General features: G+C 43.5%; 2 protein-coding genes across 2 annotated transcripts in view; both read left to right on the forward strand.

Moving 5' to 3' along the window:
• The first annotated feature begins 1,401 nt into the window (after positions 1-1,401).
• On the forward strand, positions 1,402-1,906 carry LOC310742665 (E3 ubiquitin-protein ligase RBX1-like). Its single transcript, XM_083572087.1, has one exon. The coding sequence runs from the start codon at positions 1,426-1,428 to the stop codon at positions 1,750-1,752; it is 327 nt and encodes a 108-aa protein (XP_083428213.1). The 5' UTR covers positions 1,402-1,425; the 3' UTR covers positions 1,753-1,906.
• Positions 1,907-13,120: 11,214 nt separating this feature from the next.
• Positions 13,121-16,040, forward strand: part of SPOCK3 (SPARC (osteonectin), cwcv and kazal like domains proteoglycan 3) — a 122,758-nt gene continuing 119,838 nt past the window's right edge. Inside the window, exons 1-2 of the mRNA XM_083631285.1 lie at positions 13,121-13,294; positions 13,522-13,722. Of these exons, the coding sequence (XP_083487411.1) occupies positions 13,522-13,722 (201 nt within the window). The 5' untranslated portion in view covers positions 13,121-13,294. The remainder of the gene's footprint in view (positions 13,295-13,521; positions 13,723-16,040) is intronic.

Here is a 16,040-nt window from a genome sequence, read left to right on the forward strand (position 1 = left end):
CTTAAAGACCAACAGATTTATTATGACACAAACTTTTGTGGACTAGAGCTTGTTACCATGGTGCTTTGTGTAAGATTTCACTTTGGTCCACAACTGTGTTGGCATGACCAAAGGGTTGCATTTGGGGTAATTACCTCTCAGTGGAACTACATTTTCTATTGCTTTTTTTACCTTACCTGTTGGGCAGACATGACAGGAATCACTAGGAAGATGGGATTGGAATAACTTAATGAAACTATCTGGCTGTCAAAAGATTGCTAAATGCATAGACTTTATGTCTCAGATTTACTGATGCAGAGTCTCTTTAGGCAAACATGGCTATCACTTAGGTGTCAATTAAAAGGATGAGCAAAACAATGGAGGCCCATTGCAGGTATCCTGTCCCACCAGGAAAAAATATGTAAAACACTTGTTTACCAGTAGACACTCTATTCAAGAGGGATAATCCTCTCTAAGTAGAGTTGACCACATACAGACAGTCATGACCTTTCAGGCAGAAACCAGATTTTCCTGCCACTTATCCCAAGTCTATTTTTCCATTAAGGTCACCCACCTATACATCACCAAACCCCTCATTTTATGTCACTTAACCCCTTCTTAGACAAATGCTCACCAACAGAACATGAAAACTTTAAAATCAGTTTTTTTTGCAATAACCATTTCCTGTATCCATTACATCACCCTATCACCCTCCATTGTTGTCAGATCATCTATTGAGAGCTAGGATATGTAAAACCCTTCTCCTATCACTGTCTTTTTGCCACAAGGTTATGTTCAAACTACCTTGCTTCTTCTTCTAGATTAGAGTTTCTTGTTCTCTTAGGTTAAGTATGCATGAATGTGAGAGTGCATTAGTTATTGTGCACATTGTCTGTATGCTTTTGCTTGTGATAAACTTATGAGTTATATGCACTCTGGACTTCAAAAGGCTGATTTCATAAAGCTTAAGGAACTCCCTATCATCAGAAATACTCAAAGAGAAGGGAGTCCAAGATGAATGGGAGTTTCTTAAAGTTGAAATATTGAAGGCATACAATTCCAACAAGAAGGAAAAGTGGGAGGCACCTAAAGAAACTGGTGTAGCTGCATAAGGAGCTTACAGATGAGCTGAAATCTAAGAAAGCTAGAAATTGCAAAGGAAGAGTATACAAAAGTAGCCCACAGTTGCAGGGAGAAGGTCAGGTGGGCCAAAGCTCAGAATGAGCTCAGGCTTGTAAGAGAGTTTAAAATAATAAAAAATGTTTCTTTGGCTATGTTTGAAGCCAGAGGAAGAACAAGCAAATAGTAGGTCACTTGTGTGGAGAAGAGAAATACTATTGGGTGAAAGAGAAGGTGGAACTACTCAACACCTACTTTACCTCTGTCCCTTCCAACTCTACAAATCAATGATTCAGATAGAATTCTGCCAGGACTGGCTTATCCAAAATGGCTGCTGCGATGGATGTGGACACACCGAGTGGGACCAATAGTGGTGCCAGCAAGAAGCACTTCAAAGTAAAGAAGTGGAATGCAGTTGCACTCTGGGCTTGGGACATCGTGGTTGACAACTGTGCCATTTGCAGAAACCATATTATTGATCTGTGCATAGACTGTCAAGCTAACCAAGAATCAGCTACCTCCAAAGAATGCACTGTTGCATGGGCTGCCTGCAATCGTGCTTTCCACTTCCATTGTATCTCTTGTTGGCTTAAGACTCGGCAGGTGTGTCCATTAGATAATCGAGAATGGGAATTCCAGAAGTATGGGCACTAGTAGGAGAGAGAAGACCACCAAGTTTATTGTTCTTTCTTCAGATAAGCCTTTCACCTTGCAAGAAGGTTGATGAAGTCTGTGTAACGTAATAGACACTTGCCTTGCTTTTTGTTTTCACCTTAAAATAATTATTGTGAATAGTAATAAACATGTTTGTCTCGGGGGGTGGGGATATTCAATGATTCTAAGTTAATTCTAAGTCAATATATAACGGGGTTGGGATCAGACATGGAGACAAATATTTTTCTCAGTTTGGTCCTTCAGACTTCTACCCTGGCCACACTTTCCTCATACTTTTGCCTGCCTGAAAGGTCCCTTGAACTTTAGCAATATCTCTTGCTTGTCTGGATGGAGGGGTGTTATGTATAGAAACCCTGGACATCTGTAAGCCTGGACTGTAGCCAACTGCACAAAGATAAGAGTCACAGTCATTGTCCCACTCACTACAGTACTGGCATGTGGTCCTGTAATATTTCCTATAAGAAACAAACCCCTAGGGTTAAAAATAGAGGCTTCTCAGCATGATCTTATGAAAGCTTACTTAAAACCTGAGTTCTGATTTGAGTTCAATATCCTCCTTCCTTGTGATTTGCTTAGATTTACATATATGAATGACCAAAAGCAAGGGAATTCAAAACCAAATAATTCCCCCCCCCCAGCGGATAATATGGTAGCATCAATTCTCTACAAAAGGAATGGAAGAGTGAGAGTACACCCATCTGATAATAATGTTAAACATGGGGGAGCTGAAAACAATTGAGTGAAATTTCATGCGTGTAATATTTTGCCGGAAGTACAAGAAAATTAAAAGTACATTTGCTGAAAACAGTGTATCATTTATTGGCCTTATCATGAAGGCTGTTCTTGTAACTTGCACAAGCAGTCCAGGACATCAGTCTCATTCAGTTGGCTTGGATGAAGGTGACACTGATACCATCAAAACTCTTTTTAAAAAATACCTAGCCAACTCCAAAGACTTCACTAAAATTCATGGTGTGGAGGTGTTATCTCAGCCTCTGAAGGATCTAATGTTCTTTCCAGCATAGAGTTCATTAGCCAGCTTTCTACCAGCTCTGAGCCTGAAATTCTTTTCAAAACCTGAAAACAACTAGTTATAGGGATGTCAATTTTATTTTGGCAGAATTCCTGTGCTTGTAAACAGCTACATTTTTATTATGCATTTATTTAGAATATTTATGTCCCACTGTATAGCTCTGAAGGGCTCTCTAAGCTGTTTACAAAATTTCACAGCAAAAAAAATCTTAAAGAATATGTGCCATATGTTCAGCATTTTCTTTCCCTTCTTTTCACCACAAATAAATGCTCCACATCTGATTTTTTGGGGGGAGGGGTGTAGACATGGTTGAATTTCTGCCGCCCGTGTAGCTTTTAAAGGCACAGAGGTTTTTAAGGGGAAAGTTAGCAACCTTACTATTGAAGGAGTGAAGCAGTGTACACTTGTGATTCTAGACATGCTTGAGAATAAGTGCCGTTGAATTCACTGTCACTTAATTCAGAGTGAAAATACAGAAAACTAGGCTGCAGAGCTCAAATGTTACTTTTCAAACCCAGGGTCCATAAAGATGGCACAATTTTAATCTCAAAATACTTTATAGAAAATCTATTGTAATTTTGGAACTTGAAGTTTAGAGGAATGGTCACTTCATTATAATGTTTTGGGCAGAGCAGTCCTTAAATTAGGAAAGGAGAAGGAAAGGTATGTCACTGTTACTCCAGAGGAATACTGTACCATATCTTATAATCGCTCAGCAAAGAAGGGAAAGGAACACAATGAAAAGATGGCATAAAAAAGACAAACCTGCTCTGGCACCACTGCCATAGCCCATCAACCAGGGACTATGCTAGTAATGACACACATGTACTCTTCATACATGGGGGAAGGGCAAATGGGCCCACAACAATGGGAATATGCACCCAGCACACTCACAGCATGCAGAAAGGCCACTGTGTGAGTCTTCTACAGTTGAAGAGCAGGATACAAACGTTTTAAATAAAATAAAGGGAACACACAGCAACACTGCAGCTCCACCAGTTCCAGAGGCTTAACCAGAAATAAGGTCACTACCGTTAGTCCCCTTAGGCACTTCTGAAACCCCTCATAAACACTGTGTTCTGTTGGTATATCTGAGGCATTCCATCAGTGTATTTTTCATGGCAGCAGCATAACTAGCATTCAACTGGTATAGAAAGACTTTTAACAAGTGCTTTGGCCTCTTAGCCATCGTATCCCAAATCTAGGACAGTGTTGTTGATGGCAGAAATATGGTTGAAAAATGAGGAAAATAGGGGGTGGCAGTTTGTAACACTGTGGAAACGATGGTGAGGCTTCTTCTTAAAGTTCTCTTTTCATTGTGCAGGGCTAAGATTGTTCTCAACAGCAAATTCTCCAAATTATACAAGCCCCATTTCTTTCTTTGAAATGGAAGGCAAAGTAGACAATGACCTGTAGCCAGGGACAGTGCACTTTCTGAACAGATTAATTAGCATCCCAAAGGTCTTCCAGAAACAACAATTCCCTGGTGGGGGAAGAGGCTGTAGTGTGGTTTGGACAGTCCCCAGTTGGTGCTTTCATGAAGAAATGTAAGTGACCAGGGACACAAATCTTCTTAATGCATCCAGCCCTCCAATCCACTTAACATGAATTGTTTGTATAGTGAATTACTAGGGCACCATCGGCACTATACATTTAAAGCATTATCACACCATTTTAAACAGTCATGGCTTCCCCCATTAATCCTGGGAACTGTAGTTTGAGAAGGATGATGAGAGTTAGTAGGAGACCACCCGAAGCTACAATTCCCAAAGCGGCTTAACAATCTATCTGCCTTCCCAAGGATGTCTGGGAATTCAAGCTCTGTGAAGGAAAGAGGGACCTTCTAACACCCTTAACAAACTGTAATTCCCAGGATTCTCTAGTGGAAGCCATGGCTGTTTAAAGTGGTATGATCCTGCTTTAAATGCATAGTGCAGGTGGGGTCTAGAAGAGTTGCAATCCTATACATGCTAACTTGGCAGCATACCTGGTCGAATATCAGGGCATTGAGGTTGCTGTCCTTCAGGGTGAATGCTTCCAATCCAACCCCTCAATTTTTGAGTTAGATGGCACACTATGGGAAGCACCGTAGCTCACCTGTAGAGGACCTGAATTGTATGCAGAAGGTCTGGATTTAATCCCAGGCATCTCTAGGTAGGGGTGGGGAAGACCCTGCCTGAAACCCTGGGTAGATGCTGCCAGTCAGTGGACCACTGGTCTTTCTCAATATCAAGCCGCTTCCTATGTTTCTATATATATAGTCCTTCCAGGTGTTTGTTTGTTGTGGGACTGGCGCTGTTCATGCATGCATGCTTTTCTCAGTCTCCACATGACATCACTGGCATCAAAATGTCAGCCTATGCATCCGTCCCCTTTCATCTAGATATACCCTTTAAACCTGGTAAGTTACAAGCCCTGCTGTTAATGACCCATTTGCAATATTAAGCCCCCATCTAGAAGCACCCATACAGAATGACAGACAAGCAGAGAAGCCTGCAACCATCTGTGTATGAGCCAGAAAACTCTGGCTTCGATTAAGAATAGTGAAAGCCTGAAAAGGAGAAATTGAGAGATGTAAAATACAATTCCAAACTAATCAAACTTATATCCTGGCAAGAAGCCATTATTCAATTAGAGTTACAACTACAGTCTGTGCGGCTCATGTCAGAAAGAGATATAATGTTATAAGCATTTATTTCTGCTCAGCAAGATATGAACTTTCTCTCCATGTATAGAGGCCCATGTCTTATGCGTAAGACAAATTTATATTTTCATGGTGACTCAACGTTAGCTGCAAATCTTCATCTCTGCAAAACAGCTCAGCATTGTTTTCTGCAAACCCCCCGAACCCTTGCACCTGTTTTGGTTACATCCATCTTTCGTTTTTAATGTGACAACTAGGTAATCCACTCTTCACATGTCCCATTGAATTCAATGAAAAAATGGGAATTCTGTTTAATTCAATGGTGCAGTTGGGCAAACTTGCGTCCTTGTGCACAAATCTGCACAAAGGCATTGTGAGAAGAGAGGACTCCAATGCACTCATTTAGGACATCCAGTCCTGATAAGGCATCTGTGCTCAATGACACTGAATCTCTCACCTGTATTTTTGTCTGTATTGCAAATGTAGGAATGAAAATAATGAGGTCAGTGCTGTCAAGGCAGTATACAAGCTGCGAGGAATGATGTCAATGTGGGAAGCACCAAACGGTATTAACAAAGCAATCCTATACTTACAGTATTTTACTGCAGGTCTGGAGTTTTGCCCCACTACACTGGTGAAATGGTCACTGAACCCAAAGCCAACTCAGAATGTTTGAATGTTTTCCACTCCTACTGAGGTTAATGGAGAGAAATTTCTTCTCCCAGTGTCCTCCTATATTTCTGGTTCTGTTAGCAAATCGAGGGACTTTTGCTTGTGCAGTTGCTTATGTATTGCTGGTATGGTATCATGCTATGTTAACCTTTGTAACTTTCTTGCAATAAAGTGCTAAACTGGCAGCATGGGAGTTTCCTGTGCAAATGTATCCTAAAAGTACACATGCACATATTATTTTATTCTGAGTAATAACAGAGAATAACCCCTCTGATAATATCTGCAGCTTCCATTTTATTTGCTCTCACACACTTCTAGTCAGATATAATTATTTCCATGTTGCATCAGTACAACGCTATGTACACTTCGTGGGTGGCTATTCCAGATTCCCATGTCATGGTTTTCAGAATAGTCTCTCTTCTTCCTCTTCGATGGTTATTTACTATTTTATCTCCCAGTCCTTATGCTTTCCCCTCTACTTATTTATTTTTGTTTATGTCTTTACCATTTATGTGTTCTAATTTCTTACTCCCTGATTTACCTAGTTAAACACATGGAATAATTTTATCACCTAGAACAGGATAATTACTGTGAATGAAGAATAGGAAAGGTGGCAAGTTATTTCAGGGAAACTATTTAGGATAAAGAATGTGATCTTGTACAGGTGACTCTAGGGATGAATCTTGGCTAACACACCAATTAAGATACACCGAAATCTCTGTAGATTATGAAAACTTTAACCTGCTGAATTCATGTCCAGTGTGTTATCCAGCTGTTAAAGACACAGTATCTTTGTTAGGGGGGAAAAAAGGGATAACATCGGTGTATGTTGTACTGTCAGTATTTTGCAGGAGGGATTTAAGCACAAACTGGGAAATTAAGGTTTGCATAATTAAAGTGGATTAGAGCGCTCTGTTGACCTAGCACCACAAATCTACTTTAAAAAAAGAGACTGGCTTTTTGCAGTTAGGAAAGTGACAATGAAATGTATACAAAAGTGTGGAATAAACAAATGATTAACAGGAAGACATATAAACACCACACAAGCAAATCAGGATGAATGATCATTGTCATATAATCTTCCTACAAACAAACACCTGATAAAGATCAGTACATTCTTTCTGCTGTGTAAGCTTTGTGCAAGCAAACCAGAATAAATGTTCAATAAAGAGGTAATATGGAGGAACTCTTAGTGAGTCACTGGAGGTACTCTGTGTACCCTTGAGTTTTAATTTATTTTCCTTGGACAAAGCCTACTCACAAAATTCAAACTGAAGGCCATTGTCCTAAAAATCCACACCAAACTAGATTTTAAAAAAAGAAAAACCCAATTACAGTTCCATCACTTTATGATTGATGCCAAAACCCAGGATCTTGAAACAATTTCTTCAAAAGCAGAGTTAAAGTGAACAGAACTTAGTACTGCCAAATTCAATATGAATCAAGGATCTTTAATAATTTATATAGGAAGAATACGGGTGCCAATTCCCTCTTCCATTGTAGTGCTCTTGTGCATTTAATAGCTGCATGTTGGGCAGAAATTCAGATGATGAAGTTTTTCACATCACTATATGTAGCTCAATGCCAGGAAAACATCAGTGGCTGAACTTTTGTCTGTCACTCAGTTGTTAATGGCCTTGTCAGAACCAAAGTTGGCAACTCTAGTGAATGCAACACTTCGCCAGAATTCAGTTACAGTGAACTTAAACAAGCATTGAGGTAGTGATGTCACAAATATGCCTGTTGAAAATGCTGAGAAATAAGTTGTGAGTTCTTGCAAAATTTTGCCCTTGGGTAAACTGGATCCCTGTGAATCAGAAGCTGAAGAATATTAGGTCGCTGGTGGGCTCTTTAACCCATTAAATTGCAACAGTTAAGAACCAACATTTGAAAAAGTATTTTTTCACTAAGCTAAACATTTTAATGTATTTTTTTTTCTGAGAAAACGTCTGAGATTTTTCTTATTTTCAACTCTCCCCCAACACCCCAGATGTTGTTGGCATGTTCTTATCTTGAGGGACAATGGGTACACCTCCAGGGATGAAGTCAAACTGCTGCGTTACCAAAACTGAAGTGACGTCCCCAAGAAACAAGCTTGGGCAGTGTCCTGGGCTGCCCAGACGAATCACTGATGTGGTCCAAAGGAAAGCAGAAAAATACGCTTGGCACCAGCTTAGCTTCAGGAGTTGCTGGAAGGAGGCATACAAGGCACCATCCAATCATCTTAGGGACACTACTCTGGATTTGTGTAGGGTTTATTGCTTATCCTTTTCTTCTCCTGTAGATATCCCACAAGGTAACAGAGGTTTAGGATGAGAGATTTCCTTCCCTTAGATGGGCTACCTTCTCAGGTTGACAAGCCCCATCTGCCCCTCACTTCCCTCTGCTCTACAGCATGTGCAGAAACTGCCTTCTTGACCATTGTACCCACTAATGGACTCATTCACTCAATCTGCTGGAGTATGTATTTGCATGCAGGGGAAGCCCCTAACTCACTGAGGGTTAGCTACCCTAACCCAGTTGAGCCGGCCAGTTGAAGTCATTCCCAGGGTGTGGCTGCTGTTGCAAGCTGGTAACCTCTAGGAACCACAGATGAAAGTTGAGGACAGGGTGGGGACTAATGGTGGACAAATTACCCCAGAAGCAGCACAGCATGTTCCCCCACCAGAGGTACTATGCCTCCTCTAACACTCCATACCCCAAATGCACTTTGCAGAATTCCCACCATTTTTGTGGTGGTCACCATCTTCTGCACACCCACCCCAACAATAGCCCAGAACAACATTAGGTCTGGGACATTGTAGAGGGTGGAAAATTGGATATTTTGGGAAAAGTTTTGTTGGGAGTTTTTGCTGTTGTTGATATTAATTTTTTTGAATCTATATTTTTATGTGGAAATTGTTCAGTTTGGTTATGCAGTTTTTGTTGTGTTTTATTTATTTTTATGACTACTTTGCTACATTTGTAACTATGTAAATCTTTTCATATTGTAAGCCGTCTTGAGCATTGTTTTAACTGTGGAAAGGTGCTATACAAATAAAATGATAATGATGATGATGGTGATGATGATGAAAATGGGTAATGATACTGCTATTGCTACTTGCAGCAGCTGCACCTAAACATTTAGTAAAAAGGAAAGAAGTTGTGTCAAGGCATTCCAGCTTTTAGTTGAGTGGGTGCTGCATTGCCGTTCTGTGTTGCGGTTTTGTTAATTTTGTTGTTGGTTGGTTTTGTTTTATGATTTTAATATAATTCGTACTTGTTTTAATTGTGCTGTTTTTATAATCCTCCCTTGGACCATTTGCTAAAGGGCAGGTTGTAAGTAGACTAAATAAATGGTCAACCCCAACACTGAGAAACAGTTGGCCAGTTACTCCTTCCCTTGGATAAATTATTTGAAATACCCACTTCTGCCCCATTTCTCTGCCTATAAGCATGGCAGAGGATTTCAAGGTGTAATTTGTGGTTGGCTCTAGTATTTTTTATATTTTTCTCAAATAATGCAACCTGTAGCATCCTCTTTCGGAATCAGGTTCTTAAACCAATTATGTGCAGACTGATAGACTTATAGATATGAAAAAAGCACTTAAGAGTTATTAAATGTTCAGGAAGCTGAGACAGACAAAATTAGAGATAATTGATCATTTAGTTTCCATTATCAAAAGAGTATACACATATATGCAAGATCACTTTTTGTAAAAATCAGAGGGAAACTTCTGTAAATCCCATACTACTCTTGTTCCTAAACACATCTCTTTCTCTATGACGTGTGTGTGCACGCATACACACTCACATCTTCATCTAACTCTGCTCTTCTCATTACGGAATAATTTACCACGTAAGCCCTTTTTACATGTTCAGTGGAGTAAGTCAAGATTATGCTGACTCTGTCCCCATTTCCAACCCCCACACATTCGCCTGGAGGTGTGAATAGAGTTTACATGTGTACAAATTGTACATGCATAAACTCTTTCTGTACTGCTGTGAAAACTACAAAAGACAAGATACAGGTATGGCTGAGATCCTGCACCTTCTTCCATTCATTCAGTGTATACACCATGTGAGAGGGCAGTTTTACTAAAGCAAGTAGTAAAGGCTAGAAAAGTGAAATGCAAGTTTTATAAAAGAGTAATAAGAGAGGACATTAGAATAAACCAAGAGAACGAGATGCAAACCAAGGCAATTTATTTTATTTTTTGGTGTATTTGTTTTGTAGATGGGATGGAAGCTTTAAAATAGTTATCAAAATCTCACTTCTGAGAATGATGAAATCAGCTGCTAGAAGATGGATCAGAGATGTGGGCTGGGGGAGAGGCATTTCACGAGCTGCATTTACTAAAGGTGTGTGATCATTTTGCCTTAATCATCCCAACCAGAACTGAAGCAGCTCAATTCAGGGAGATTCAGGAGAAGTGGGAGGGCATTGTTCAGTGGCAGAGCACATGCCTTGCATGCAAGGCCCATGTCCGGGCCCTGGTATATCTCAGCCGTACCTAGACATCATAGAATTGTAGAGTTGGAAGGGGTCTCTAGGGTCATCTAGTCCAACCCCCTGCAATGCAGGAATCTTTCACTCATCATGGGGCTCGAAGCCATTTCCCTGGGATTAAGAGTTTGATGCTCCACTGACTGAGCTACCCAGCCTCATCCTGCCTGAAACCCTAGAGCCACTTTCAGCTGGTACAGTCAATATTGAGCTAGATGGACTAGTGATCTAATTTGGTAGAAGGCAGATCCCTAGGTTCCTGTTTGGTGTGACCTTTGGCCACTCATACCATCTCTCATCCTAACCTACCTTCAAAGGTTGTTGTGAGGACAACTGGAGAGAAGAGAAAACCATATGTATAGCACCTTGAACTTCCTGGAGTGAATAAATCTGGGATATAAATGTAATTGTAAAAATAATCCTTCAGTCCTGAAGCACGTCTCCTACCTAAGAAATTCAGCCTTACCTGATGCTTTCCACCAGATCACATCCACACTGTACATTTAAATCTCACAGCTTCCATCAAAGAATCCAAGGAACTGCGGTTCCCAGTTTAATCCTCATATAGCTACAATTCCCAGCAGTCTTAACAAACTACAGTTCCCAGGGTTCTTTTGGGGAAGCCATGCGCTTTAAATGTGTGTTAGGGTTGTGTACGATTTTAAGTTTATTTCTGAACCATTTTGTATTAAGTATGTTTAATATTTCCACTTTTGTGTTGAAGGAAATGCCAGCCAATCACCAGCTATTGATGGTGAAGGATTCAAATGATAAATAGTGATGCCTCATTCCTACCCTTCCAATAGCAGAAGGTGGGGGAAATGGCATCCAGGAAAGCCCCTTCAGCAGCTCCTCCTCCTCCAAGACATCTGGAGGAAGTCAGGAAGAGTGAAATCAACAAAAGGCAGTGACTACTCCTGCCTTTTATCTGTTACTCACCCTATTAGGGAATCAGCAGCAGGCAGAACTGGCTCCATGGTGACATCTAGAGAGGCAGTGGAAGCAACCACTCCAGTCCAGTCATTTAGCTTAGCCAGTAAAAAGGTAAAGGGACCCCTGGCCATTAGGTCCAGTCGTGACCAACTCTGGGGTTGTGGCGTAGAGACTTTTAATCTCAGGGCTGTGGGTTCAAGCCCCACATTGGGTGAAAGATTCCTGGGCAGTTGGACTAGAAGACCCCTGTGGACCCTTCCAACTCTACAGTTCTATGATTCATCTCTCCTGCCCACCTGCTGCCAGATGGTGCAGTATAGAGAACATAGGAAGCCCAGCATACTGCCTATGGAGAGTCCAGAAGCAGAGACCAAGTGCAACAGCCTTTTCCCCTTTTGTGGTTTCCAAGAAGTGGTGTAACTGGGATGGGCATGGAAGGAGCAGCCACACCAGCCTCTCAGCTGCCCTCTTCCTCTGGGTGGCACAATGATGGTGGCACTGGGTGTGCTCAGTGAGAGGAGGCAGTGGGTTAGTTACTGGCAGAAAGAACTGGGCAAGCGATTGCTGCCGCCTCTCGTTGCTTGCATATCCCTAGCAGCGCCACCCAGAGGGAAAGCACAGGTGGGTGAGAGGCAGCTGCTGCTTCCCCCGGCCATCCTCTTGTGCCATGCCTGCTAGAGAGAGTATGAGAGAATGGGCAGAGGTGGGTGCTTGGACCATGAAACTGATCTTCCCTGCCCAGGGGGTAAGCGCATGAAAGGCATCAGGAGCAGCCACTCTTTTTCACTCTTTCCTTCCCCCATCCAGAAGTGGCAAGGCTCAGATGAAGTGGCAGGAGGCAAGGACAGCCGCCAACCTAGATGGCTTTAAGAGAGGATTAGACAAATTCAGAGAGGAGAGGGTTGCGATGGCTATGCCTCTACAGTTGGATACCAGCTGTTGGAAGGGACAGGAGGGGACGTTCCCACAGGTATAGGACTCAACGCCTAGCGGCTGAGGTCCCTTCAGTCCCCCCAAAATATCTGAGGGGGCTGGGCCCCCAAAATTTATTCAAATAGGGGGCTGCGTCATGTGATCTATTATGTGGGACGGGGCTTACCTGCCCCCCTTCCAATATTTTATTCAAGTTGGCACCGCTGCCCACAGGCACCCGGCTGGCCACTGAGACCAGGACGCTGGACTAGCCGAGCCACGGGCCCGATCCAGCACGCTCCTCTGACGTTCCTCTCGAGCCCTCAGCCCCTGTTTCCAGCCTCTGCTACAGCGCAGGAGAGCCTTGCGCTGTCTCCTCCCCGGCAGCAGCTCTTCCTTCAGGAGGCAAAAGAAGCGGCCGCGTAAAGGCGCGCTTGCACCATACGTGCCTCGCCTCACGTGTAGCTCTCGGGCCATCCCGGCCGCCTCCGCCACGCCGAGTCTCCTCGCGCGCGCCCCGTCCGGAAGGGCCCTCCCGCGTCCCCTCGTCAGCCGAGAGAGCGAGAGAGCTTCTCCCGCCGCTTGCCAGCAGCTGCCTGCGGAGCGGAGCCGAGCAGCAGAACGAGGGGGGAGGGCCTGCTGGGCGGGAGGAGGCGGGGGCGGGGGCGGGGAGCGCGCGCTGGGCGCCAGGCGCTGAGTGGACGGCTCGAGACGGCGGCGCGTGCAGCGGCGGCGGCAGCAGCAGCTCCTTCAGCAAGAGGCTCAGTGGGCAGCGTCGCGCTGCGTTTCCACAAGCAAGAAGCGGAGAGTCCGGAGCGGCGGCGGCGGGGTTGGCGGCAAGGTGACGGAGTGGGCAGCGCGCGCTTTTCCCCGTTCGACTCGCGCCTTTTTCCTATTATTTTTCTCCCTTTTTTGCGGAGGGGGACCGGCTTCTCGCCAAGGGAGCCTTCTCTGTGGAAACCCCCCTTTCTGTTTCGCGAGGGGAGGGTGCGGGCGTGTGTGTGTGTGTGTGGGGGGGTGCCTTCGGGGGCTAACCCGCCCTCGCGGTGTCTCTCTTCTCTCCCTCAGATGCTCAAGGTAGCCGCCTTCGCGTGTGTGTGGGCAGCCGCTTGGTGCAGTCAGGCGGTGGTAGCGGCGGCGGCGGCGGCGGCAGCAGCGACGGGCGCCGGGGGCAGGTCAGACAGCGGCAATTTTCTGGATGATAAACAATGGCTTACCACTATCTCCCAGTATGACAAGGAGGTTGGACAGTGGAACAAATTCCGAGACGTAAGTGTGCCGTGCTCGCTTGCTCGTCCGCCTGCCTGCCTGATCCTTCTGCCACTGATGCTTCTCCTGCTCCTCTTTCCCCTTCCTCTTATCTTATTTCTGCTTACCTGGGTTTTCGCTGCGGGCGCGATCACCTTTCCTCTGCGAAGAAGTTCTCCTGCGCTTTTCTGCTCCTCTTTCGCGAAAACTGGCATGGCTCCCTCGCTCCTCTTCCCCGATGCGAGCAGACTTTGTTTCCCCTGCAACGATCTTCATTTCCCACTGGCGGCGGGTGCTGTGATGTCTCAACTTTTTTCCCTGGGTGGTATGGGGAGATGTAAAGGGTTTTTTGTTTTTTTTGGTTCCCCACCCTTCCCTTCCCCGCATCGCCTTGAGTGAAAAAAGTGCATCCCCACTGTGGGGAGCTTTCTCTCTGCTGTTAACTGAGTAGTGTAAGGATCGATCCGGTGGCTTAATGGACCCTTTAAAAGAACTTGAAAGTCAGAGGAGGAGGAGGGAGACACGCAGACAATGCTACTTGGGGAGACTTGGATGTCTGCGAATGAATAAAAGCCCTGATTGATGGTGATGGGCTGCCTTGGGGGGGGGGCGGGTGGACTTTCCCACCCCCATGCCACCTCTCTTTGTGCACGTGCAGGCCAGGAATATATAACAATGCTGGTCTTAAATGCTGAGAACCAGGGGATGGAAATGGTGATGAAAAGGCAGACTTTTGCTGGATGCAGTGGGTGGGGGAGAGAATAGACATAGAGGAGGTTAAGAGTCGTAAATGGAAAGGAGAGTGGGATTTTTTAGGGCATGTGTTGGTCCTGTCTTTAACCCATAGTTCGTTGGGAAAGATGCTTCCCTTTTGATAGAAGAGAGCTGAGTTTTCTCTGGGTGGCTGCAGGTGGAGTGTAGCTGCTGCTACATTGTCATCTCCGATCCTAGTGTTTTATCTAGGGATCTGTATTCTCTAACTGGAAGAGGGGGATGTGCTTGAGTTACAGTTGCAGTGCTTTTTCACCCCATGGAAAGCAGCTGAGTGACTTTGGTGGAACATGCATGAAGCCAGGGTCACATTAGAAGCTAGGTAGGGAATGCAACTTCTTTTTCTTTCTCTCCTCCCTCTCCACTGCCCCCCTCACTTTGGGGCCTGATCAAATGGAGCCCAAGCAAGGAATGTGCTAAGTGAGCCCCAAATCTCACACTCAGGCAGGTCCAGTCTGTGCAGAGAATGCTTCTGAATGAATGGCTAAGGGAGAATGCTAGTACTAGTTTGAAAGCATCACCAGTCGCTTTAAATCTCCTTGCTCTATCCTTTTCAAAAAGTTATCATGAGACTAAATATAAATTCTTAAGAAGCAACACATGTGTTGCAAGAAATAATGTGAATGCTTTGGCATACTTTTTGTGAATTTTTCTTAACTTAGGCTAAGACATGTAAAGGTTTGCAATGGAGATATCTTTGATCTGTGCAGCTTGATGTATGTGGCCTGTGAAACCTTCTGTGTAATTGGAAACAAGTCCTATGTCATTCACTAAAACTTAGTTCCAAGTTAGTGTGCATTGGATTGCAGCTTCAGTCTGAATATTTACTAGGGAGTAAGCCACATTGGACACAGTGGGACTTGCTATAAAGTAAACAAGCATAGCATTGCATTGTTTAGAATCTTATCTCCTTAGAAGCAGTTGAATAATAATTATCACCATTTATTTAAATCTTACTCCTCTAAAAATATCTGGTTGATGCTTTGGAAACTCTTCTCTACTGTTGAATTTTTTTAATGGGAAAACTTTTTTTAAAAAAGTGTCAAAGTTTTCTTGTTAGAGCAAGCATACTTTGGACTGCCATTGTTTCTTTACTTTGAAGAAAAGCAATAGCTGAATGCTGCTTAATTTTTTGTATGCATGTTAATAACTTTGGTTTTAAATTAAACTCCCCCCCCCAACCGAATTACTAAAAGAGAGAGAGAGACTGCATACAGTAATTGGTCGTGGTCTCTACACTAGAGTCACTAATATTATCTTATTATGACAAATATCCGTGTTTCATTAGCACTAAATTCTTTGCACATTGCTCTGTGCTCTATACTATTCTGTTTATCACTTTAAATAAATATTTTTGAAACCTCCAGCAAACTCTTCTCTTCTGCTTTAAGTTCCCAGAAAGCTGGCACCCCAATAGTAAGAGCAATTGCATCCTCTAAATAAAATGAACATATTTTGGCCCCTTTTTGGGTTCTAATGGTGTTCATAAAAAATGACGGACAATGAGAGTAGACAATATAGGATAGGGTCCTCACTACTGTTTTACTAGTAAGGAGAGAAAACGTAAG

This window comes from Podarcis filfolensis, assembly GCF_964270895.1.
Source record: "Podarcis filfolensis genome assembly, chromosome: 9".
Taxonomy (NCBI): Eukaryota; Metazoa; Chordata; class Lepidosauria; order Squamata; family Lacertidae; genus Podarcis; species Podarcis filfolensis.